Source organism: Pelmatolapia mariae, linkage group LG10_11, assembly GCF_036321145.2.
Source record: "Pelmatolapia mariae isolate MD_Pm_ZW linkage group LG10_11, Pm_UMD_F_2, whole genome shotgun sequence".
NCBI classification, from domain to species: Eukaryota; Metazoa; Chordata; class Actinopteri; order Cichliformes; family Cichlidae; genus Pelmatolapia; species Pelmatolapia mariae.
Window position 1 is genome coordinate 53,123,024 of NC_086236.1, and position 26,704 is coordinate 53,149,727.

The 26,704-nt window shown below is 38.6% G+C and overlaps 2 protein-coding genes across 6 annotated transcripts; one reads left to right on the top strand and one right to left on the bottom strand.

The window, feature by feature from the left end:
• Nucleotides 1-2: 2 nt before the first annotated feature.
• Nucleotides 3-21,083, top strand: kcnn4 (potassium intermediate/small conductance calcium-activated channel, subfamily N, member 4). Of its 3 annotated transcripts, XM_063488368.1 has the most exons (11): nucleotides 3-595; nucleotides 8,449-8,544; nucleotides 10,226-10,477; nucleotides 10,583-10,674; nucleotides 12,325-12,460; nucleotides 15,384-15,401; nucleotides 15,879-15,989; nucleotides 17,941-18,062; nucleotides 19,144-19,213; nucleotides 20,296-20,462; nucleotides 20,590-21,083. In XM_063488368.1, the coding sequence occupies exons 1-11, from the start codon at nucleotides 308-310 to the stop codon at nucleotides 20,591-20,593; spliced, it is 1,356 nt and encodes a 451-aa protein (XP_063344438.1). In that variant the 5' UTR covers nucleotides 3-307; the 3' UTR covers nucleotides 20,594-21,083. The 3 variants fall into 3 exon arrangements, with proteins under 3 accessions (XP_063344438.1, XP_063344435.1, XP_063344436.1); XM_063488365.1 differs by having other exon boundaries at nucleotides 10,226-10,674; XM_063488366.1 differs by lacking the exon at nucleotides 15,384-15,401 and having other exon boundaries at nucleotides 10,226-10,674.
• Nucleotides 21,084-21,200: 117 nt separating this feature from the next.
• si:dkey-79d12.4 (zinc finger protein Xfin) lies at nucleotides 21,201-25,755 on the bottom strand. Of its 3 annotated transcripts, none has more exons than XM_063488360.1 (2): nucleotides 25,697-25,755; nucleotides 21,201-23,780 (listed from the first exon to the last, which is right to left on the bottom strand). In XM_063488360.1, exon 2 carries the CDS (start codon nucleotides 23,772-23,774, stop codon nucleotides 21,972-21,974), a length of 1,803 nt encoding a protein of 600 aa, XP_063344430.1. In that variant the 5' UTR covers nucleotides 23,775-23,780; nucleotides 25,697-25,755; the 3' UTR covers nucleotides 21,201-21,971. The 3 variants fall into 3 exon arrangements, with proteins under 3 accessions (XP_063344430.1, XP_063344429.1, XP_063344431.1); XM_063488359.1 differs by having other exon boundaries at nucleotides 25,535-25,752; XM_063488361.1 differs by lacking the exon at nucleotides 25,697-25,755 and adding an exon at nucleotides 25,389-25,487.
• Nucleotides 25,756-26,704: the final 949 nt, after the last annotated feature.

The window sequence follows — 26,704 nt, forward strand, 5'->3', positions numbered from 1 at the left end:
GACATGCAAATAAGAGCGCAAAGTCCGCTGCAGTGTGGACAGTGTGATGGCGGTGCGCGCGAGCAGTGCGCGTAACCGCTCCGCGCCGGTTGGGCTGGAGCGGTGATTGTGGAGAAGACCCGAGAGTTTTGGTAAACCCGCATCGTGGATGAGGAACGCACGTGAGAAGGGCCTGCTACGCGACTCTGCCATCGGACTATGCCTTACCCAGCTCTGGAGGAGAGCAACAGGCAAAGCATAGGACGGGACAGCTCAAGGCGACGACAGGGAGAGGGGAGCAGGCGGGCGTCTCGTGTGCGCTCCGGAGATGGAGATGACAAACCGCAGCCTGCACGGCGACTCCAAAGTCGACTGCGTGAGCTGCGATGGCCTGATCAGCCGAAACTGTGGGGACTCCGCAGACGTGTCGGTGCCACTGACACTCCCCGGGAAACGGACAACTCACATGGAGGGAGACGACCTTTACAGACTCCGAGACAGAAAATTATTACTGGAGGATAAAAAGCGTCTGTGCGCGTGGGCTCTGGGCACCGCTCTCTTCGGGATACTGCTCATGATAATCCACGCAGAAATATGTCCCTATGTTTACACTCCGGTAGGTTTAAGACACGAAACACGTCAGTGGCTTTCAGACATTATCTCCACACCGAAATGCACAGCTTACATTTGAAATTAAATTAAATGTTTAACCATAAAACTTCATCTTGTATAGTTCGCTACCTTCGTCATGTCTGTGTCAGCTGCCGCTTCTTATTATGTGGATTCATGTGAATATTTTTCTTAAAAGTTCTTAAAGCCCACGCTAGAAGTGATGTGACACATTGCTCTTTTGCGCATGTTGTAAAGCGTTTAAATGATAGCATCTTTAATGATAGCAACTTTGCATCTGCAAAGTTAGTCCTCCTCTTGTTCAGCCCTTCTCTGGAAAGAGCAGACAAAGCTCTGACAGCAACATTAAGCTCACTTTCTATTTTCAGGAGCTTACTTTTTTATTGTTTGCCCTTGGACTCATGCTCAAATGATAAATGAACAAATGAACACTACTGCTTCTACCTTAATTCAGAGGAACTAAAGCCTGTAAAGACTTGTTCCGCTGCTGGCAAGCAGCACCTCAAATCAATGTCAGCCTTTTAATAATACACACCTAGATTTGATTTTTCTTAGAAGCACATTTCAGTACACAGCTTTTCATGACTAATTTCTTGGTTAGCAGACAACACAAACCGCTTGCAGCTCAGCAGCATAATCTGCACCTGGTCTTTGAACCTCCGTGACCTGCTGATTAGTTAGTTCATTTCCAGACAGTCTATTTGGTAGCACAGACTCATGACATTAAGATGCAGATCTCAGTGGATAACAATGCCAGTCTACACAATCAGCGAATGATTGACCCCCCTCCCGCCTCACATGCCAGTTCCACATGTGGAAAAAAGTTACAACGCGTGCTGCAGAACATCAGACCACATCCATGCTGTGAAGTCAGGGATTGATCATGCTGTCAGAGAGTCTCGCATTTCTAATGCACACCAGGTACACTGCTCTGTCTGTTACATTCAATGAGGTTGACCTGGAGAAATTATGATGGTGAAACTAAATGTACTGGCATAAATATGAGTTCAGAATTTCAGTTTACAAACATGAACCAAGAACAGGTGCTGTTCAACTGCTCCTAACAGCAGGCATCGGCTTTGGTATGATGGAAATGCTGATGCACTGGAAAAGTGTTCTCTGCCCACAGTAAAAGCATATTATTTTGGAGAGGCTTCAGTTCTGATTTAACCATAGCTTATATAACTCATGCCAGGATTCATACTATTTTTTGTAACTTCATGCAGTGCCAAAGTCATGAATGTGAGCTGCACCATGGACTCTTTTTTTTTGGGGGGGGGGGGGGGGGGGTATCACATAACAGCATCGTTAATCAAACATAGCATCTATATCTTTCCCTGGAACTGCACCATATAATATTATTTGTTTTTATGTCATTTTTATGTATGCTGCAGCATATATTTGGAGCGGCTCTACCAAAGTTAACAATCGTCTACAAAGTTATATTCAAGCAAACCTTTTTCGTGGTTATGCACAAAAACAAAGCTATTTATGGAACGTTTTTCCACATTTCACCTCTTCCCCTGCAGCATGATTGTTAACGGTACTTCAGGCGATCTTTCCACATCATTTAGTGTATAATTAGAGCGTTTGCATGGCCAGTCTAATGGTCTCTCTGTCTTGACTAAGGTTGTTCTAGTTGCCAGGGGGATGCACTTTGACTTGAATGTGACCTTGTGTCATTTTTTCTGCTGCTTTTTTAATTAACTGGCTTTTACAGTTTGAAACAATTTACATGCACCGAGACTGAAAATGTGAGCATTCGATCATTATTGCAGGCATTTGAGTGATTCTGAGACTACAGGTCAAAAAGAAAGTTTGTGACAGATTGGTCCGCCTGAACATAAATGGGAGATTTTTGTCTCATACAGAAAACATCATTTGGTAGACAGCCCATACATTTTTATAGCATCCTATTGTTGTATCAAACAGCACCTCTCACTAATCATTACTTTGCAGATTATATTTAAACTTAGTCAAAAGCATTCCATGTGCCAAGCAGGTGAAAGTCCTGATAATGAATGTCAATATCATTATCACAACTTTAATGTGGCTATATTTCATCCACTGACTACACTGACTTTTTTTTTTGTTTTAAGAACAGGATGTATAGTACTTGCAACACACCCACACATCTGGCTTGCACAGCCTACATTTACATAAGTAAAATTCAAAAAGAGAAAGCTTTACATCACCCATATCAAGCAAAAGCAAAACTCACACAGAAGTCATTTCCACTATGGGGATTGGGTCACGGCTACCAAATGTGGCTGCCCTGCGTGTGTGAAAAAAAATGTTCTCCCCATTTTGTTTGATCTTTGATCAGATGATCCATTTCTGCTGATAATTTTGCTGTGATGAGTTTAATGTTTCGGTGGTTGCTTTTCCTGTTTCACTTTTATGAATCTACATTGCCTGCAAAGTAGCTGCTGATAGTGAACATAGGTTTGCATGATTATGCCCTTTGCACTAAGAAACTTGGGCAGTCACTGGCATTCTTTGAAAATATGAGTACACAGCATGCGTATATCAACAGGATGAGCTGGTGGTGAGCCTGAGGCTTGGTAGGTATAATGTAGACATCGAACAAAGGATGCAGCTTGATTAGGATGGATTTTATTTTGTTTGCTGCTTCCCTTTAGTGGGATGGTAGTTTAGAGATTAGTACTGTTGCATTATGGCAACAAGGTCCTGGCTTCAGATCCAGGGTGGGCATGGGGTGGCTCTAAATTAACTGTAGGTATAAATGTGAGCATGAATGACTGTCTGCAACCCTGAACTGGACAAGTTGAAGAAGATGAATGGATGCTTCCCTTTCATTTGGTTGAAAGTTTTGTGGTAATTACTATTATTTCTTCAAAAATTTGTTAGCAAATGCTTTAATTTTTCACCTACTCTTGATTTAAGACTTACTCAGTAAACATTCACTTTATAATTTTCTGTTTCTAAATAGTATATTCTGAACTCATATGGGCATATGGCACAACAGAGAGATTTCAATGTATATCACCAACCAGACAGCAGGAATGTAAAAAAAAAAAAATGAGATGAAGAGGTAGTCAAAACAAAGCAGCATCTCTCTGACGTTAAGAATGCAAGATTATCTTTTTTTTTTTTTTACCTTTTCCACTACACTACTTTTGATCTTGTTTGATATTCTTTGTAAACCCACACTTAAATTTATTGCAGAGAATGTACATGAACGTTAATGAAACCACAGTGGCTAACAAACCAAACTCGAAAACTAAAGTCAGATGCATGTATTATTACTTTGGAAACTATTTATTTATTACAAAACTCGACCCAGACCGCTGACTATTGCGCTAGATATAGTGTTTTGTTTTGTTTTTTTATATTGTTTTGCCATACCTTGGGTGGCCTGTTCTGGTGACACTGGATCCTCATTTGTCCAAGACCATCTGTCCAAGACTGTTAACCCAAAGTAGGTTAAACAGGAAAATGTTACAGAAATAATTTTAGAAACTCAGCACGAAACATGCTGTTGAGCTCTGTGTTATGGTGTGTGGTGAAATGTTGAGCTTTTGCGGGGTCTTCTAATTAGCGCTGGATGAATCACAGACGTGATGTGGATGCTACGGGAGAGACTGTGGAAAACAATGTACCTTGCCAATGGACGTCACACCATACCACCTACACACTCAACTCGCCTCAAGTTTGAAAGTTTGTAATTATCTTTTTGTCAGTAAAACCACACTGAACTATGCCTCTTGTGAAAAAGCAAAAAAGCTTCCACTAATACATCACCTGCACTGACATGTATGGCTCAGCATTATAGACAAATATAGGGCCTTTTAAAACTGCTGAGACCAAGGTGATTTGGTTTTTGATTCATCACGTGACACCGTCTCAATTTTACGATGGAGCAAAGCATTATGGTGTGAGTATCTGAGCCTGTAACTGCTTGTTCCGTGGAATGGAAAGTATTTAATTACAAGCACACATTACTTTAATTAAGTGGTTTTGTATGTATTTTTTGGAGTTCACTGTAGAATCAGTAACTCCTTTTTCATTAGGACTAATTACTGTAAATTATGTGAAGCTCATTTTGGAAAGAGTCAAATAGTAGCCTGCAATTGTACTGTTATGTAACAGAAAGACAAAAATTGTTCAATATAATATATTATGGAAAGAGAAATTCCAACAATATGTTCATCATAAACAAAAAGGGGGCTAATGTACATTTGAGAAAACATCAGATTGTAGAGACTGATTGGTGACCATGCAAAGTAACAGAAGTGCTGCCATTATTGGGCAGTAGTAAAATACATGTAGTTAAGCTAGTAGCTTTTTGATTTGTTTTTACTATTTTGTAGTTGTGGATAGCATTTCGTGTTTTATAAAGTTGAATATCTTAGGTCTAGTATTATTTTTTAACCTGGTGAGTGAATAATACTATTTGGTGAAATACTCCCATCTGGGCAGTTTCTGGAAGGCAGGTGTTTGACTGACGGCCATTGTATACAAAAGCAAAATGGTTATTCCTACTCTTTCCCAAGAATAGTGGGGAATTTTATTTTTTATGTTTGTTTTTGATCATTGAACAATTTGGCACTTTTTTCCAAACAAAGCAATTGATCGATCCCTCCACTGGCATGAAACCTTTTTTAAAATTATACTTTGTGAATACAATCCTAATTCCAAAAAGGCTGGAATGTTGTGCAATATGTAAATACAATCAGAATACAAAGACTATGAAACTTTTTTTTTTCATGAAAAATGTTACCTCGTTTTGAATTTGATGGCACATCTCAGAAAAGTTGGGATGCAGGCAACAAAAACAGCTGGAGGAGCATTTTGCAGCTAATTAGGTTAACCACTAACAAGTCAGTAACATGACTGGACATAAAACAAGTCTAATCTTAGAGAGGCACAGTTTTTCAGTAAATATGGGCAGTTGTCTACAAATCAAAAAAGAGTGGCTACAATGTTTTGAACATTTCAGAATAATGTTCCTCAACATAAAATTCTAAGGATGTTGAATATCTCATCATGTACAGCATGTACAGTCATCAAAAGAATGTGAGAATCTGGAGAAATATCTGTGCTTAGGGGACAGAGCATTCTATCTATCTATTGTTAATAAAATATCAGTTTATGAGATTTACAAATCATTACATTCGGTTTGTAGTTAAGTTTTACAGGGCCAATCTTGGAATTGGGGTTGTGTTTTATTATTATTTATGTATTTTTTCCACTGTGATGGACTTGTGACATGTCCTTCTCTTGTCCTGTGAGAGCTGCAATAGGTTCCAGGCTTCCTTGCAAACCTGAGCTCTGCGAGCATTTAAGACAATATATATAGATTTTTTTTCAGATTTTTTTTCAGTGGATTCTTTAGTTTAGAAAGATGAAAGGATAAAATTTACAGTGTCACACAGCAGACCAAGACAAAGACTTGCGTTCTCTTCACAATGCCTCAGAATAAATGAATTTTCCTTAGATGAAACAAAGCCAATCCCAGTTTTGAAATCAAAAGAAAAATGTCATATACAGACTGCACCAAGGACAAACTTTTTTACTGCAAATGGAAGAATTTGACTCTACCTGAGGAGCATGTTAACAGTCTGGAACCCATACTGGCTAACAGTAACCATATGTAGCAAGTTTCTGTCTGTTGAGAGCTCTTATTGTGTTTTTGTTTTGTTTTTTTTTATCTCTTTGTGCATATTTAGACCAAGAAGAAAAGAATGTTCTGATATATATCTATATATCTATCTATCTATCTATCTATCTATCTATCTATCTATCTATCTATCTATATATATATATATATATATATCTATATATATATATATATATATATATATATATATATATATATATATATATATATATATATATATATATATATGTATATATATATATATTAGATAATTAAAATATTGTGGTTAAAAGAAACATATTACAGCAACTCCTTTTAAAAATTATTAGTTATTTATTTTTCATCTTCCATCCCTTTATGGTCTGGTTTGATCACTGAATGATGTAATTTCAGGATATTGTTTTTATTTTAGTGTGGATTTCTAGTAAAATGTATTTTTTTCATAAAACAGGTGGATGAAGGAACATTAAAACATAATTTCAGCAAATAATTTCTCATACTCTAGACTTAAGAAGTCACTTGGATGAGTGAAGAAACATTTCTCCCACTGAAAACGCTGTGTCCACATGAACAGAATCCACTTATTGGGTTCTCATTCTCTAGGTTTTTTTAATTTAACTTCATTCTGCACACTTAATACTCAACCTGGCCTGGACATGGCACCCCTGGCACACTGGTTTGTGTGCTGTGACATGTTTTTCAAAAAGCTGGTTTCCTATTTACAGTTTGGCGTAATCACATTGGTTGTTGTGGGTTTTCATGCTTTTTGAAAAAAACTGACCTGATTTCCGTGTCATTTAAATATAATTGATAAAGACAGGAGAGTTTAATACACTAACATTGCATATATGTTATTAATGATATAAATCAATGGGGTAAAAGAAGAAATCAAAGATATATTTGGTGTGTGTGTGTCTGAGAGAGCGTATATTCATATGTCTTGATGCATTCTCAATCATCCAGGTAAGTAAATCTCCAAAAGTTGATTCTGTTGAACAGATGAACAGAATCAACTTTTGGAGACGTGTGTGTGTGTGTGTTCCTGTCTAGCTATCTTTGTGAGGACCGAAATCTGCATTCTACTATACTTGTGAGAACCAGCAGTCACTTGTGAGGACACACAACCCGGTCCTCACATTTTTGAAGGCATTAAAAGGCATTTTTGAGGCTCAAAATGTGGTTTTAGTGTCAGGGTTACAATTAGGTTATGGTTAGGTTTAGGGTAAGGGTTAAGGTTAGGCATTCATTTTTAATGGTTAAGGTTAGGGTAAGGGGCTAGGAAAACCATTATGTCAATGAGGGTCCTCACTAAGATAGCTGAGCGGGGTTGTGTGTGCGTGTGTGTGTGTGTGTGTGTGTACTTACTTTAAAAAATACTTCTTATTATGGACAGTGGGTGCCGTCATATTGCCTGCTCAGGCTCCTCAGAAGCTGATAGAGTATGTCCTAATTTGAGCGTTCACCTTCCTGCTCCGCTGTCTGGCCTTCCTCCACCTCATCTCCTGACAGCTCTAATCTGACTCTCCTTCCACAATTTTGAGTTTAATCTTTACTGTCTCTCCCTGCCCTCTTCTTCCTGAAATAGGCTGAAAATGTGAGGTAGTAAGTCCTGCTGTCCACTTCAAAGGAAACTAAACAAAATGCTTTGTTTCAGAAGAGATAATATCACTGGGCATTTCTGAAATTCTACTAAATCAAAGTTAAGACTCTCTAATTGATGAAATGATTTCGTTTATGGGAGTAGAATCATAATATCTGCAAAAAATGATCACTTAACCTCCCTTGTGGTCATAAAATGTAGAAGCTGCAATTCCTGTTATTTTGAAAAGAAAGTCCATTTGCTCTGTTAGCCAAACAGACACAAATATAGCATCAATAGAAAGTGCATTATGTCCTCTTGACAGTGCAGCAGGACTCGTATAGATTGCATAAATGGCCTTTGACGTAGAAGTCTCAGATTCATGTCCTCCACAAAGGACAAAATTGAATTGCTGGGTCTTAGGGTAATAAAGTACGTGCTGAATGAAGGACTTGATTTGCATGTAAGTGTTTTCACTCAGTGCTACAGAAGGGATTAGCAGCTATCCAGTTCTTGGGCTATATCAAACCTTGATATGTGAAAACATGAAAAGCAGTGAAATTTTAGACATTGCAGAAGAGCAGCTGTGTTTTCATCACTCATGGTTCTGTTTTCTCTAACTCTGTTTTCTTCTCAGGGCTCAAACATTGCATTGATCATCAACTGCTCCATCAGCCTGTCAACTGGGTGTCTTCTGATCCTCATTACAGCTTTCCATTATAAGGACATCCAGGTGAGTATGCTTTTTATGTTTTTTGGCATCACTTATTGAACTATTACTTATTGTAATTCAATGTAACTCAGCATTAGTTTGGTTAAAATTCTATTTTTTTTAGAGATACTTAAACAGATACTTACAGCTTTTAAAAAAAACCCCTCTCAGGCCATGTCTGGTAGCCTCAACACTGATTATCTGTGATATTTGCTGCATGCAGGAAAACCCCAAATAAAAACCTCAGCCCACACAGGCATGCACAATATTGCAGCTGTAATGTTTTTCCAGTCTACGTGGCTTGCTGCCGATTTGTGTGGGAATTTAATATACATGAAGGAATTTGGTTGAAATTAAACAGAGTAAACATTCTTTCATTTCCCCTCTTGCACAGTCACAGCATGCATGTTTAAGAGTGGTAACAACAACAAGTGCAGAAAGAACTGTGTGTCTGTTTTGTAACAGTTTCTTTTATTTTTGCCTGCTGGGTTTGTATTCTTACCTACCTACAGAGTGTTTAGTTTGGTCATAAGTCGCGTGTATCTGATACAAGAGGGGTACTGTCCAAGTGTGTAGAGGAGATAAGGAAGGACAGGCTTAGGGTGGGGACTGATATAGAGACAGTGTGCAGTGATGCATGCTGTAACTGGTGTCAGAAGTGGCAGGCTAAATCATTCAGACCGTCTCAAAGTGTCTTAGTTGGTGGAGAAAAGAAAAAGCAATAATTAACAAAATGATGAAAGAGGAAGTTCTAAGAATGTCCCTGCTTCACTTTCTTAAACAAAATAAAGCTGCAGATTGAAGAAGTGGAAATATCTGAGTCAAAATTTCAATACACATTCATAGTTTATCTCACAGGCTTCTGTCAAATATCTCTGGTTCAAATCTTTAGCGGGCCAAAAATAATTTTTTATATCATTTCCCTTTTAGCACAGCCCAACTATCGTATACTTGCAATCTTTTCCGATTATAATGCAAAGTATGCATGTCGTAGTAATCCACATAATGAGATTATACTATGCGTATCCCAAAGGATTTTGTTCTTTCTAACAACTTTTTATTCCCCATCATAACTTTGCTGAGGAAATTGATAGAAATGGAAGTCATATAGTTGAAAACACATCAGCAAAATGAAAGCACCCTGCTAATGTCATTAGCAAATATTGTAGGCAAATTCAATTCAGTTTAGTTTTATCCATATAGCACCAAATTATAACAGCAGTCACCCTCAAGTGCTTTATACTCTAAGATAAAGGCACTTTCATAATACAGAGAAACCACAACAATTGGGAGACCACTTGTGAGCAAGCACTTGGCGACAGTAGGAAGGAAAAACTCCCTTGAAACAGGAAGAAACCGCCGGTAGAACCAGGCAGAAGAGAAAATAAAATAAAACAGACTGTGGAAGACAGCCAGAGATGAACAGTAACTAATGCTAACTAATGATTAAATGCAAAGTGATGAATAAACATATAGTAAGTGAAATAGAAATGGAAGATGAAGCTAATGACAGAAGCTTTGGAGAAAAAAATCACAGATTTTATGTACACCATATTTACATACCATCATTACATTCATTACATATCATATCCACAGTATGAGAAGAAGATGCAACTGTAATGTTATTGTCTTCCATCTCCAACTGCACTTTGATCAAATTCCTTTCTATTTTTACTCTTTACTGTCCTCCCTCATCTCTCAGCTGTTCATCATTGACCACAACCAGGTGGACTGGCGTATCGCCATGACCAGCCACAGGATTATTGCCATCACCCTGGAGCTGTTAGTTTGTGTTATCCATCCTGTTGGATCATACTGGGGGGTGGGCCTCCATGTGAACTCCTCTTCCACCGTTCCCACTCCATCTCCACTCTGTGTTTCCAGCCACCATGGCGAGGCCCTGATGGACATGGAGCTGCTGTTATCAGTGCTGATGTTCCTCCGCTTGTACTTGGTGCACAGAGCCATCTTGCTGCACAGCAAAGTGCTGCTGAGTGCCTCCTACAGGAGCATAGGCTCACTCAACAATATCAACTTCACCTTTCGCTTTGTTCTCAAGGTACTGATGAACAAACACCCGGCACGCATGCTGCTAGTCTTCATCCTGTTCTTCTGGCTCACTGTGTCCTGGATGCTTACACTGTGTGAGAGGTATGAAGCACAACTGAGACTTTGTGTAATCAAACTGATTCAGAATCGCATTAAACTGATTTTTCATTTGCACGAATGCAGGCATTACAATAGAAAAATATCGTAAAAGGACCAATATGCTGTACAGATTTAAGTATATAAATTTTCTATACATTTTGAATACTGTTTTAATAGAAAATATTAAAATAATTGGCCAAAACAAAAGTCATGAGGGGAAAAACTGTATAGTAATAAAGGGATCTGTGTTAAGGGACTTATAATTCAATAATGCTTTGACATAGAGTAGTAGTGTCATTTTTTTATTTGCTGCTTTGACTTTTATGAGAGAGCAGGGCCTGTTCAACAAGTTGTACCTGAAGACAACACAACAAAAAAGTCACTCTAAAAGAATTCTAGTTGTCTTTATTATCACCTTTAATCGTCATGTTCACATTTTCTGTGAACTTGACCTTTTACTGGAGTCAGAAACCATAGATTGAAAGGTCATGTGTTTTTCTAAAGTCAGGAACCAAACATTTTCAATGACAAAATGAAGGTTTTCTCATAAAAAAAAAAAGAGTTAATTAGCTCTTTTTCTTAATCTCTCTTCCATCTTCACCCAGATGTCAACTGACTATTATACACAGAAAAAACAAAATGCTCTCCAGTAGTTTAACATTCCTCTTCAGGGTTTGATAGTCAGTTTGACTTTCTGGTTCAAAATGGAATTCCAATAAATGATTTCATAATTCTCCCCTAACAAAATTCTTTTTGACGTCTGCCAGCTAAATGTCAGCCTGATCCTCTGCAATCTGCCTGGCTGTTTAAACAGCATGAGGTCATTTGTTCGTTTGAACCTTAATGGGAGGTTTGCCTTCAGTTTTCCGCTTCTTTCTCGCATTCGTGTATATTTTGACATTTTGATTTGTCAGAAGTAATAAAAGAGCTTATTACTGATAGCAGATAATTTCACCAAATCTGTCAACACGCAACCATTATGCTAGCTGATTACTAGATCCGTGAGCCAGACGGATAAAATGCTATGTTATCTAGCTGTGAGGCTTCAGCAAAGTTTATATTGGGCTTGTACTTTTGATGTTTTACAAGTTTATACTGGTTTCGACTTCCCGAACTCCTGAGTGCTGTAAAAAAATCTGCACTGATAAGGCGGTTTGATTAGTACGCCACACATTCATCAAACAGACTGTGTTTGAGATGTGAAGAAACAAAATGAAGAACCTCAGAGAGTCAGGGAGAGTGTCACAAATAAACTTATGCATTGCATCACTTCAGCTCTTAATTGTATTTGGTGATTCACTGAAATAGTTAAATATAAGAAGTGATATAGCCTGTAACTGTATCTATAAACGGGTTTCTGGATTAGACTGATATTAGTCAGAATTATCAGCTGCTACTCATACTCAGCTGGTCCAGAGCAGTTGTTGAATAGGATTAGAGAACTAATCCTATTCAACAACCGATATTAGAAAACAAACAAAGAAACAACCATAAATACAAATAAATAAAAAAAATAATGTTTTCTGTCTCATGCAGTTTTACAACTGGGGGGTGGGGTTGTTGTGGTAATGTTTATTTTTTAACTCGACTAACACATCTTTATAATATGTTTCATTACACTTCAGTCTTAGTGCTACGTTGTTTCCCCTGCAGGCAGACCAAAGAATCAACAGGCCATATGGATACAGCGCTGTGGCTCATAGCCATCACCTTCCTTACAGTTGGCTATGGGGATGTGGCACCCAAAACCAACTGTGGCAAGGCAGTGTGTCTCTTCACTGGAGTCATGGTAACTAAGCTGATTTGAGAAAATGTAGTACTGAAAATTATTTTAGATTCACATAAAAACTAAGGGCATACTGAATAAAATAAAACACACAGTGCTTGTTCTTCATCAAATTATTGTTTTGGCCTTGTATCAGACAGTGTATGAAAAAGGGAAAAGTGTAGCATCTTTATTTATAACGCACTTTACATCCAACAATGTTGGCCAAAGTGCTACAAATATAAAACAAAGAGAAAACAGTTTAAATTACATATAGAATATCTTAAAGTTAAAAAATAACATAATTAATAACAAACATATTAAGAGACATCAACAAGTCCTGCTGTGTACAGTAAGGCCCAGAAGTATTAGGACAAAGACAAACCTGAAGATTTTCAGCTTTAATTCCAGAGGTTTAACAAAGGTATTCCATGAGGAATTACAATCATTTATATACAACTTGATGAACTTGATGAAGTTAATGACTGCCTATATTCTAGCACCCATGGACTGCAGTCGCCTTCAAAGTTTGGTGTTTGTGAAGTGTGCAGTCTCATTTAGATGTTTTCTGGCAAAGTTTAATCTGGTTTTATTGTTCTTGATTCTAACCAGTGGTTTGCACCTTGTTGTAAATCCTCTGTAATTTCATTCAGTGAGTCTTGATTGTAGACTTTGTCAGTGTCTGCCTCCTGAGGAGTGCTCTAGATGTTGTGAAGGGGATTTTCTTATCGATGGTAACAATTCTGTAATCATGCACTTTAGTTGTTAGTGGTCTTTCAGGGCATTTGCTTTGTTACTGAGATGACCAGGTCGTGCCTTCTTTTTAAGACTGTAGCAGAATGTTCACAGCTTTCATTATCTCCCTGATTACTTTAATATGCTTTTTCAGCCCAATGATGGCCTCCTGTTTGCTGTTTACAGGAAACATTCAGCAAATGCAAATTTAACACTTTAAATCAATTCCAAATCTGTTACCTGCTTATTTTGTCATGGAATAAAAAGGAAAAAGACCTAATTTACCTGAAACTACTTGGCATTCAATTTGCCAATTATTTTTGAGCCTCTGAAAATTAGGGAATGTGTTTACTGTAATTCCTAAATTCCTTAATTGAATACTTTTGTTATACTCCTAAAAGTTTGCACTTCAGTCGCATCTTGACTGTTTGAGTCAAAGTCCATTGTGGTGATGTATGGAGACAAAATGATAAAAGCTGTCTCACTGTACAAACTGTTATCTCCTTACTGTAGCTGTGAGACAAAAACACTCAATTCAATAGGGAGGCACAGGGAGTGGAGTTTTTTTTTTTATCTTTGCTTTGCTTGTCTTTGTTACCACTGAAACCACCTGACACACTTTTGAGTGCAAAAACAGACAATAACACACAAAACCAAGAGCTTCTGTCACTGTTTTCACTTTGTCACACTATGTTGTCTCTAAATTTTCTGTTATCTTCCCTTTTGTTCCATTTCTTCTCTGTTCTGTCACACTGTATTACATGTTGATTTCATGGATAGCATGAAATCAACATGCTATCTATGTTGAGTTCACTGGAGGACTTCCTTTTGTGCAACTGATTTCATTCCTGTACTGTGATCTATTAGCATCTGTTATCGTCTGCTCAGGTTTGTTTTGTTTTATCGAATCCATTCTCCGTGTATTTTAGCGTCATTTGTTCTACTTTATTCTACCTTCTCACCCTTAATGTTCTGTTCCATGTGTTTGTTTCATTCCCTTCTGTTCCACTGCAACAACTATTCCTCCATTTTCCTATTTAATTTTTCCTATTTCATTTTCAGGTCAGTTCAGTTTGGTTCAGTTCACTTCTCCGCTGTTTGCAATCCAGCCTATTCTGCACTGTTCCACTAGTTATCTTGGATACATTAAATTCTTCTTGCCTGAATGCCTTCCTTCCCTTGTGTGTGTGTGTGATTTCGATTGCAGCTGTAAGTTGACACAGTGTAGTTCTGCAAGACCTTGATATTACCAGGCGCTCACATGAAAAGACTGAGGGAGGGAAGCTGTCAGCATGCAGTGTACCCTGTGCAGTTTGCACAAAGATCTGTGTGAAGTGTGATGGCTCTGCTGAGTGTGCCATAGTGTCTCAGAGAATTACAGCCAGGTTTAAGGTTTTTTATGTGTAAAAGAGCAAAAAAGGACATATATAAACATCTTAAAGTGAGATGTTTTTCTTAAAACAAGTTAGTTTTTTATGTTAATGCAAAAATGTTGGTAAGTTAAGACTGAAAAAAAGCTGGAGGGAAAGGTCAAGCGAGGGCAAGCAAGGAGTGGCTCCGTGTTTGAAATGGCAACACATTTTGCTGCTGCCTTGAATTCTGGTACAAGCAGATAAGAATCTCGGCCATGGCTCTGGATGTGGGCACAAGTCCGGTTTAGACACCTCTGTGACAGAGTGGAAAACAGTCCTCCCAATCTTTCCCTCTCTCTTTCTCCATCTCCCTTGTTTTCATTAAGTTCCCCCCTTATAAGGCAAAACTTTCCACCATATCCATTTTAGGTGGTTTATTGCCTTTGGCACCACTACAACAGGAGGGTGTGCCAACCTGTGCCCAGGGTTTGGAAAAAAATAGATTTCCCACTCCCATCAGGGCAGCTCTGGGAGCTAGAAACTTGGGGTGATACTCACACCTGTAATATGGTTGAAAGCCTCAATGTTCACCACTTTGGCCTCTGTCCAGCTATAACTCAATTTGCAGCTGTTTTAAGGAGTTGACACCACTGTTTGCATCCCATCCCTGTGTGAGGATGGATCCAAGGAAAGAGTTTGTACCTCCCAGGTTTAGCAGACGATGTAATGATAGATATTTTATGGCTGGTGGAATGAAGGATAAATATATCTTTCAGAACTCTGGCTCAAGCTTTTTTGCTCATGCTTGGTCTTTCTCTCCCCTCTTTCTCTCTCTCTCTCTCCTCTCTTTCTAATGCAAGCTGAAAAGTGGAAAACAGGTAAAAACTGGTCAACTTTTATCTTTATTCGTAATGGATATGAGTGCAGTGTTTTGTCTCTGTCTCCATTGATGCATCTTTTTATAGATGTGGATGTGTTTTGCTTTGAGACCCATTCGAATATTCACCATCATTCTGTATTTCCCTATCCAGGAAAAGCGCTAAGCTATTCTCAGAGGAAACCCACACTATTTTAGTGCCACTGAGGCCTGTCTAAGCATTGAACTTTTTGTGTAAATTTAGTTTTGATTTATTAGATGGAAGTACGAGGATCAAGACTGAGTTTTCTGAAGAAGTTATTTCCTTAGAGGGTAATGGACACGTGAAAAGACACGCCGGCCGCTGTCATTGAACTTAACTTGCAAATTCAGGCTCATCAGTTTTGTCTCAGTATTCTGGATCAGTCTTACATAATCACTGACGATCTGTTGAGGCGACAACAAAAATACTAAAAGCTCCATGTGTCTTGGGTTTTAGGGTGTTGCCTGCACCGCCATGCTGGTTGCAATCGTTACAGAGAAGCTGGCGCTGAACAAAGGAGAGAAACACGTGCACTTCTTCATGATGGATATCCAGATTTCTAAAAGGGTAAGAGCATGCAACAATTTTCTGCAAACCTGTATAAACACACAGTAATCAGCCGGCATGCCTTTTTATCAAGTTTTTTCTTTTTTTGTTTTTTTCTTTACTGCCATTTGAAATATTCTGTAATGGGTCATGTGACATTTGAATGTATGGCTCTTTTCCTGCTTATTATTCTTTTACTTCAAAGTTGATATTTGTGGTTTTGCTTGTTTTCCCTCTGGAATCGCTGCAAATCATATATCCTTTGGGCTACATGAAGTAGGTGTCCGGACAGCTATCGGTAACTGTTCATACCCACATTCAGTGTGCAGATTTGAGAACCATTTAATTTAGATAATCCCTCAGAATGAACACCATGTCCGTGTTTGTTGCTGTCAGAGTCAATGGGACAATGTGTGGTAATGCAGTTGTAAGAACAGAGCAATTGGAAGTCTGTGCTGCATTGCCACACAGCATTGATATAACAAACTAATACACTTTGGTATGCTTTGTATACTTGGTATTTTGGGTAATAAAAAGGAACCCACAAGAAAAGGAGAATTTGAGTTTTTATGGTTCAAAATTCTGTGAAAGTTTAAAGAAAATATTGTTTACTAATAGCTAAATATAAATGACATCAACAGCTCTCTTGTCCAACAAAAAATAATCTTGATAACAATTTATGTTAATGTAAACGTGTAACACATACATTTTCTGAGCTGTGTGGAAGTTCTCATAAATAGTGGCTATAATTTTTGTAGCATTTGCATGAAAATTTTTGTGCAACAATCCAATAAACATGCTGGAATCATCAATTACCCTCCCTCCCATCACTGGTAGCTGCAGTGTTGTAAGCCAAACAAGAGACAGGATAAAACGGATAGAGATGTCAGGATGGATGAGTCACTGCTTTCCATGTTGCATGCACGCTTTGGTGTTTGATTCCTTTACTACAGGATAGTGTGGGAAGAGAGAAGGGAGATCTGCCAGGCTCTTGATGGCCTTTTCAAGGCGTCAAACAGAGGAAATAATCTTATCTCTGTCAGGAAAGAAACTTGTGTCACTTCAGGCCTGTGCAGCAGTGGGCAGGAAACTGCTTGCGCGTGTGTTTTGCTTTTAAGTGTGTCTGAAAGTGAGTAGGAGAGGAGTGTGGAAGTTTCAAGTGTCTGCTTGTTGATGGGAAAAAGGGAAGCTTACAAGAAATCATTTTCAGTGTCTTGGTAATACGCACAAATGTGTAATGACTGACAGATTGTGCAGTCTTGGTTTAAAGCTGTGTTTTGTATAAAGCAGTACAGCTCCTCCCCAAACCGTGTAGCAATGTCTGACTGAAGTAGAAGCACTGCTTTGGAGGATACAACCATTTCCTCTCTCCTGGTGGCTGCATCCTGTCACAAGGTGCATCTTTATGCCTCGCTTTTGGTTTTTTTGGTTTGTGTGTGTGCATGTGCATGCATCCTCCTGAGCTTACTGGTGCAGTCCAGATTTACACTGATGGGAACAAGGGAAGACATCTGGATGCAAAACACTGACAACCTCTATTAATAACCCTCACAACAAGGTCGTAGTGACATCATCACAGGGTAGTTACAGTGATTTGAGCAGGAAGGTAAACAGACATGAATAGAATCAAAGAAAAACCAAAACAAAACAGGAGAATACAAGCGAAATCTAGAAATCTCAAGTTCCTAGTTTAGCCGTTATGGCCTGTTTTATAAATTCCTGTATATAAGACTCACTGACCATAACAGCCACTATCTGAAAACAGCATCATTGTACAAAATGGTGGAACAGGAAAGGCTATCTGGATTTCATCAGCTGGCCTGGACGACGTGTGCTGTACTAAAATCTTTAAAAGTTAACAGTTAGCGGCTCTGCACGAATTTTATCGGTTGAACTTCCAAAGTTGATCGATATGTGCTGTCACCACATTTCTGTATGTTTAAGCAGTCAGTTCGAATGTTTCTTTTCCCAGATCCGCCATGCTGCTGCTAATGTGCTAAGAGAATGCTGGCTTCTTCATCGTGCAAACGTGACAAAGAGCAACCGCGGTGAGCACAGAAAACACCAGAGATGCCTTCTGGAAGCCATCAGAGTGTGAGTTACTGTATTGCAAAATAATACCTTCAGGCAGGGTGTCTGTGTGCGTGATTCAGTCTGTGTGAGGGATGTACAGTATGTGGGTGGTGGTTTGTGTGCCTTACATGTGCATTTTATGGGTCATTAACTAATAGTCAACATGCTTAACCACAGAGTCACCAGTTTAAAGGGGCTAATTTAGATTACTAATTAGATTTGTTTACCTCTTTTATGTGGACAGGGTATGTGTGAACAAGTGTCTGCTTTATTATTCTTCAGAGTCCAATGCAGAGTTCTTCCTGGCAAGTAAATAAATAAAAGCCCCCTTTTTTAAATGATTATTTGAAGTGTTTGACAATAACTGACAAGCTATTGTGCAAACCTTTCGGGAGATACTTTTAAGAAGAATCACTTTTTTTCCTCCATAAATTGTGTCTGCTTGTAATTGAACAAGCTTCTCTTCTAAGAACAAGTGGATTACACAAGACAGGATGTCCGAAGCGCTGATCATGTGGTACATTATCCTGACAACAGCAATACATGTGTGAGAATATGTCAGCCTGTGTAAACGGGTCGTACTTCCTGCTTTGAACTGTTCTGAGCGATTATAAATAAACCCTGTGTGGAAAGTGTGAGAAGAAGGCACCTCTTTACTTTAAGAGTTACAGTATATATTGTAATGAGACCCTTATGCTGTCTTTGACCAGGTGCTTGATTGCAAAATTGGTTTTCATATGTCTTTTTTAGCGGGTTGTCTGGATTGTCTACTGAAGGTACTAAATTTAGACCTTTTCCACATTTGCCGCAAACCTTCTAGCAATGTTTTTATAGCATTTCAACAAACTCAGCGTGACTCCTTTAATACAGAGTAATGGAATACTTGATTGCCAGAATATTCCTCAAATCAGAGTTTCTGTAAGTGTTTTATCTCAATGTAGTCACTCATATTGGACGATCAAAACTTCACAGCATTTCTTTTGTTTACATTCCTGTGCCTCAGGATAGCATTTAAAATAAGGTCTAATAAAATACAGTTTGAATTTTTCCACGTGTCTCAAAAATCACATTTACATTTGTTGTTGTTTTTTTAACTTCACAGATTTCGGCATTTACGCCTTAAACAAAGAAAACTAAGAGATTACGTCAGTGAGATGGTGGATCTCCCAAAGGTAAATAACAGCACATATGATTCACTGTAAAACTCCATTTATTTACACTTACTGGCCATTACATTTGGTATACATGTTCAATCGCTCTGTAATGCAGATCTCTAATCAGCCAATCACCTGACAGCTACTCAGTGCATTTAGGCTTGTACGTCAGGTCCAGGCGACCAGCTGAAATTCACACCAAGCATCAGAATGGGGAAGAAAGGTGATTTAAGTGACTTTAAAACAGGGTTGTTGATGCCATACAGGCTAGTCTGCGTATTTCACAAATCTGCTGCGATTTTCCCACACAGTCATGTCTAGGGTTCTCAGAGAATGCTCTGAAAAAAGGAAATATCCAGTGACCAGCAGTTCCCTGGCCACAAACTCCTTGTTGATGTCAAAGGAGACTGAGCAGACGGGCAACAGTAACTCAAATCTCAAATAACCACTTTTTACAACCAAGCTATGCAGAAGAGCATCTATGAAAGCACAGCATGTTGAACCTTGAAGCAGATGTGCTACAGTAGCGGAAGACCACACTGGGTGTGACATCTGCCAGCTACAAGGAGGAATCCAAAATTCAGGGGTTTCTTTGAAGATATAGCAGATAAATGCATACAAAAAAAACCTGGATGATGAGATTTTAATTTGTCAGAAGTGAACAGGCACAGAAAAGGTTTCCATGAGGAAAAAACATTAAAAAGACATCACCTAGTGAGAGTCACAAATGTAATTCTGGAGCGCTGTAATTACTGGAATTATATGAAAATGTGCCCAGTTTCACTAAATAACCCGTTCTATGGTTACTTTACAGTCAGTTACGGTCTAACAATCTACTCCTGCTTACTGACTGAGTGCAGCTGAGCCGCAGCATGAAAAACAAACAGCTTCAAACAAAACAAAAAGTGATCCAAATGTTTTTGTCTGATTCCCTCAAAATCACTGTCAATCAGTCAGTAATCCACACAAACTCTGCAACATACTTTTAAAATGTATCTGCACAGAGTTCAGTAACGTTAGACTTTTGGTTCTAGTTTGAACTCCAAGTGTGTTTTTTTTTCAAAGCCAAAATATTTGTGTTGTGTGGTGGATTTCAACAGATGCAGATGATTATGTGCGACCTCAGTGCCAACTGGAATAACTCCTATCGGGAGCTGGAGCAGCGAATCCTCTCCATGGAGCAGAAGCTGGACGAGCTGAGTCGCTGCTTCCAACAAACATCTGATCTGCTGTCTCAGGTTGTACGTCACCGCAACCCAGAGATCAGGTAAACAACACTTACAGATGCCAGTGTCACTGCACAGATCTGCTAAAAACACACTGTAGGATGTCGTATATCATACGTATATTTGCTTTGGAGAATAACAAAATTATTTTGTTTGTTTTTTTTGTAGGTGACACGACTGCACGCAGTCGTTAAAAACAGTCCGTAGTGTTTTCATCTGAAGTATCCACGAATCCTCTCCAACCAGAGCTGCTTTAGACTCTTAACATGCTGAACCACTTGGAGGACTGGCATACTCACTAAAGATCATCTTTTGGCCCCATTCTGAGTGCACTGCATAGTGACTCACTGCTGTTAAATTATACAGATAAAATAAGACCTAAATTCACTGCTGGGAAATCCGAGTGCATTTTCAGGAAATCTGCTGGGTTTTCAAGCAAAGGGATTGGTGACAGAGCCCAAGAACTGACCTGATCTCAGTCAAGGACTGTGGAGGATCCTTTAATCTGCAATAACAACAGATCTGTAAACTGCTATTTGCAAGATACTATTGATGCTCTACATTCCTAGCTTATTCCTATGGAATAAGCCATTTTGCATGTTTTAATTTTTGCAGTATTTCAGTGTTAATCCAACCATTTTCCATCATCTGAGACACACAATGTCTCAATAATTCATCACTGTCGTGCTCTCCTGTAGCCGTTTAAGTAAATCTTGAATGAAAATGTGTTTAACGGTAAACTGACTTTGGTGAGTGAAGAGAATGAAGTGAATGTCAAATTAAGCTTGATGAAAAGAAAGTTTTATTGCAAACTGTAAGTCGAAGGGATCCCATGGCTATTAACTGAAACTTGCAGACTTGTGTCGGCAACAGTTTGACGGAAGAAAAACATCCAACACTTTACACCTGTTGAGAATAAAGAAACTTCAGTGGCCTTATAAGCTCCTCTTTTAGCAATCCAACTGCTCCATCTAGTGGACAATATTAAAACACACAACAATAATCATCATAATAAAAACTACACGATTTTCTTCCTGATAATTGCGGATTCTTCAGCGTCTCAAAGGAGCATAACATTTTCAGCTGTATTAAAACAGAAAACAAGATTAATCAAACCTCTGTACAAATGTCACTAATAAGAAAGCACTTTGTGAGAACAGCTGCAAAACTGGACCAACTCTCTCTGTCTCTCTGGAGGATTAACTGGAGTTTTGTTTAAACTTAATCCAGTGCTGGGGAAAAAAAGCCTCCTTGTTGGCTACCTTTATTCTTTTTTCATTTTATTTTATTTTTTAACTCTGGTAGTTAGTGAAGCAGCAGGAAAAAATGTATGAGAAACTAAATATGTAACATTTGCACATGTTAATAACCATCTAAAACATGCTTATAATTCAAAGTCATTTAGAATGAGTGCGTTTATGTTTTTGCTTTATTTCTGTCACTGGGAGACACATGAATTAAACAGACTGGTGACAAGCAGGTGTCATGTGTGGCATATCTATTTTGATTTGTTGCTTGAAGAAATAAAAACTGATCTATTCGTACTTCTGTCACATTGTAGGCTTCTTCGGTTTGTTACTTGTCCTGTTTTTAAGCTGGTGCCATATGTATGCTGAAGGCCTGAGAAACAGTTCTCCGCAGTCACACGTGAAGGGCATTCTGCATGTTCTCTTGACTTTTCTTTTCCACGTGCAGCCAGAGGGAGATTTTTTTAGAGACCCGCCCTTCAGGTGCTGCGCCAGGAGTTTGGCTCCTGTGAAAGTGTCCCCACAGCTGACACAGATGTAGCTTATGGCCTCCGCGTGCTGAACACAGTGTCGCAGGAGGTGCAGCCTGTGTTTAAAAGCTCGTCCGCACGGGCACTTGTGCGACCGGCGGCCTCGGTGGAGGTACCGGTGGCTGATGATGAGCGAGGGCTGCCGCAGGACCGCGCCGCACTGCCTGCAAGGGTAAGGCGCCTTGGAGCGCCAGCTGGTGTTCATGCGTTTCATCAAAGCCAAGCGATGGCTGTCATTCTCAAACATGGCTAGAATGGTTGGCATTGGTTGTGAGGGGGGGTTAAAGAGCGCACCCTCTTGGTTTGTGTCCCCGGGTCTTGAAAGCACAGGAAAAGGGGAATGAAGGTGACTTGAAGGCGGTTGGTTTGGCTGAGCTAGGACACCATTTGTCCCTGACGTTTGGCCATCACTGTGTGTTCCATTAATGGCCTTGCTCACGAACTTGGCTGACTGGAGCTGGATTTTTGTGCTCTGGGCTCCTCGGTTATCCTTTGCCAACAGTGATGGAGTAGTAACAGTGCACGCCTTGGTGCTGACCACTGACGTGTGAACTTTGGTTACGTGCTCTACTAAATACTTCTCAGAGGTAAAAAGGAATTTGCATATGTTGCATGCTTTCGGCATTGACTCAGAGCAGAAGAGCACCAAAGGCGATTTGCTCCCTTTGGGACACTGGTGGCTATAGTACAAGTTTTTGTGACTGAAAACTTGGCCACAGATGTCACAGGCATACAGAGCCAAGTGGTGTTTCTTAACAGCACTCTCAGTTAGAAAGACCTGCTTGCACAGAAAGCATTGATATTTTACTCTTACGCCACTGCAGTGCAGCATGTGGAGCTTAATTGACTTAAATGGACCTCTGCCGCACACAGTGCACATTACACTGTTGGCAGCAGGAAAGGGTGCACATGTCGTTTGGGAATTTGGACAGTCTGAAAAATGACCAGAATCATTGGGCAAACTGGAGTTGGAGCGACCATTTGTTTCTGAGTGATCTGGAGGCAGTTTATTAGGTTTAGAGTGTGTCATGACTTCATCTTCAGAAGCAGAGCTTGTTGAATCTTCTGCCATGTCGGAATCACTTTCAGTGCTAAGATCTTGATCATCTGCACCCAGTATGTACGCCACACGGTTTTTAGGCATCTCAGGCTTTATATCAGCTCTCTGTTTAGACCTCAGTGCTGGCAGTGAGTCATGTTGAACAGTATCTGCATTTTGCTGCATTGTCTTCTCATTAGGAGAGCTGTCACTGCTCTGCCTCTTACAAATCAAAGAGGAATCTTCTTGGATAAACTCAGAGTCCGTACAGTGTTTCTCTGCATGCTTGTTCAGCTCCCAGACATTGCTGAAAGACTGATGGCATTTGTTGCAGACAGGTGGCAGATGCGCGTTATCCAGATGTGTAGAGAGTGATGTCAGGCGACGGAAACTAACCTTGCAGATGTGGCACGTGGCTTTGGTATTGTGGCTTTTATAATGTGACATCAATTTCTTTAAGTTGTGGATGTTCTGCCCACATTCCCAACATTTTGATACCGGGTGCACATCTTCGTCACTGCTCGAGTCTGCTGACATAACAGTCTGTGAATTTTGAACAGAAAAGACAAAAATCAGTTGAAATAGTCCAGAATATAGCATCTTGTTCCTGTATTTACTTTTATACATGTGGCCCCAGAGACATGTGGACAATGAGTGGACTAAACATTCTGACATGGTTTGTAGTGACGCACTTTGGTTCGCTCAGAGTTCTCTTTAATTGGGCTTCTTCTGTTAGCCATTTAGCATGAAACCAAATCATGGAGAAAAGCTACAAGTTTACCAACTCATCAACTGATTCGGACCAGAGAAAACAAACCACAGGTGTGAACATGCTCCTAAGATTTACAAACACTGTCTGAAATGGTTCAAACACAAATGGTTGAACCAGATTTTCTAATGAACCATACGTTGGTGAATAAAAGATGGACAGATGGCTAGCTCACAGCACATCAGTGACCGTGACCTAAAGTTCAGCCTACACACCTGCTCACATGGCTGCAGGCTTTTCGTTTGTATTTATGATGTGTGAAGACATAAAACATTGTATACAAGAGACAGAAAAATACATCAATAAGACACTGAAATATTAACCATTGATGAAGCCACAAGATTAGAATTTTTACAGTGGCCATTTTAGCTTTTTGAAACCAGACTGACGTGAAATGGTAAATGTTAATGGAACTAATGGAAACCAGAATTAACTAAAATAACTTTTTTTAATCAGGTGATTTGCCCCCTATTGGCCATTAGATGAGATGGTTCAAGGAATGATTAAGGAACTTTAGCACTGGCTTCACTTTTCAGAACCAGAAGCTACATCTATCTTTTATATTCAGTTAAAGAGCTTCTGATATGGCAAAAATATAGTGTATAGTTTTTAAACCTTATTGTAAAGCAAAGCTGCCCAACTTTTAAAGTATTTGTGGCATTTTTTTTTTTATTTGCACAACTTGGTAGTCTGTACTTGCAGTTTTATGCCCTAATGGAATTAAAATTAGTTAACCAACTTGCAAGCTTTATTTCAAGAAGAGTGCGAACCCTAAGGTAGTCAAGTGGCAATCTGTGAGGCAGAAAAATTAAGTCGTCATGGAAATGCTAAAAACTAAAGTTACTCTTGTTGCCAGCTGAGACTGGATTTTTTTTAGATCCACTTTCCAAACACTCTGGTATTAAAAGTCCTAAATTTGTTCTCAAAAGACAGGCAGAGAAAAACTGTTTCGACTTCCATTAGTTCCCCTGTTTACTGCAACTCCAAAAAAATATGAATATTTTTGTAACTCAACATCGGGTGGAGCTAGAAGAGGCATCTGCTTCCACATCCATCTTTTATGTACAGTCTATTGGCTTCCACAACTAAATAAGTTAACTGACTAATATTTATAACTGAACAAACATTTAAATGTCATCTACATAGCTTAATATCTGTTATTATCTGGAAGCTTTGTTGTTGAGTAAACCAAGGTCTTGGTTAGAAAAAAAAAACAAAGCAAAACAAACACAAAGAAATTAAAATCACCCCCTAAAATTCAAGATATTACCTCTCTCCTGTGAAACTGTGACAAGTATACACTTTTTTCAAAGTACACAGGTTAATAACAAAAATAAAAAGAATAATTCAATAAAAATTTTCAATACTTAAAATAAACATACTTTGTTTAGTAATTACTACTCTTCTCACAGGCATCCACACTCCAGTATCACAGTGCCACTTTTCCATTTAACTATCAACATTTGCTGGAAGAAACAACACACGTTCTCTCTTGTGGCTGACCTAATACTATACTAGATGCACTTACCCCGTCCACAAATACCGGTAACAGCAGACGGTTCGTGCAACTCATTTACTGTGAAAATATAAGTAGCTTATGCTCATTTTAACTTGGTATAATGAGCAAATCCAGCTGTAGGTGGGATAAAAAACAGGTCTCCATATTTCAAAGAGAAGAATAACAATTCACTTTTACATCGGGAAATCCTCCTGTCCTTTATGGCGTCCAAGATCGCTGTTCCGAACTCATCTACATCCGGTTTGAACCGGAAGAGACGAGCCTCCATCTCCCACAATGCATCGATGTGCTTTACCCACTGAGTGGACAAGCCAAGGCAACTCCAAATTATTCTTATTATAAATATAAATATTTTGCAGCTTGCTGCTGCAATTTTTAATCTACAGATTTATTCCAAAATAAGCAAGAGTGACAGGGAAGTGACACCTGTCATGATGTATGGTTTAAAAAAAGAAAGACAAATAAGATAAATAAACCAAAACAGTTAAACAATGTGAAGCAAAGGAAATGATCATAAGGATATATTTTCCTTTTTCATTTATAATATTATCCTTCCAAATGTGTTTAGATCAGTGTCATAATAAAACAGAGGGGTTTTTTTTAATAATATGAAAAAATTACTAGTTGAAATTGAGAATGTGCAGCAAGTCCTTGACGATAAATAGATTAACTTATAAATTAAACGATTCAATAGGTTTTTTGGCTAGGAGCTGAGCATGCCGTTTTTCTTGTTTTTTTATGAAGAGAGAAAAACAAAACAAAACACAAGATACAGCAGGTTTACTTAACCTGGGATTAATCTAAATGATTGCATAATTAAATAGTCGAAGTCAAGTTTTATTCAAATTTTTAAAAATGTGACTCTTTTTTGAAATATAGATTAAAATGTTCTTGCAGCTTTATCAGATTTCATTTAAAAATGAAGTCAAGTCAATAAAGTTTACTTTGACTTTGACTTGACTTCATTTTTAAATTAGGATGAAACTATGAAGAAAATCTGTGATACAGCTTTCATTACTGGGGAAATTTCAGGTTTCAAAAGATTGATTAAAACTATTATATTATTAACTATTACTATTACTATTATTATATTATATTATATTATATTATATTATATTATATTATATTATATTATATTATATTATATATTATGTGTGATAAAATAGTTCCTAACGGGGG

Coding starts and splice junctions, on each gene's coding strand:
- kcnn4 (XM_063488365.1), top strand. CDS start 308: ATGGAGATGACAAACCGCAGCCTGCACGGCGACTCCAAAGTCGACTGC. Junction 596..8,448: donor GTCCCTATGTTTACACTCCG/GTAGGTTTAAGA, acceptor TTTTCTTCTCAG/GGCTCAAACATTGCATTGAT. Junction 10,675..12,324: donor ATGCTTACACTGTGTGAGAG/GTATGAAGCACA, acceptor TTTCCCCTGCAG/GCAGACCAAAGAATCAACAG.
- si:dkey-79d12.4 (XM_063488359.1), bottom strand. CDS start 25,579: ATGAGTTGCACGAACCGTCTGCTGTTACCGGTATTTGTGGACGGG. Junction 23,781..25,534: donor TACCGGTATTTGTGGACGGG/GTAAGTGCATCT, acceptor CAAAATTCACAG/ACTGTTATGTCAGCAGACTC.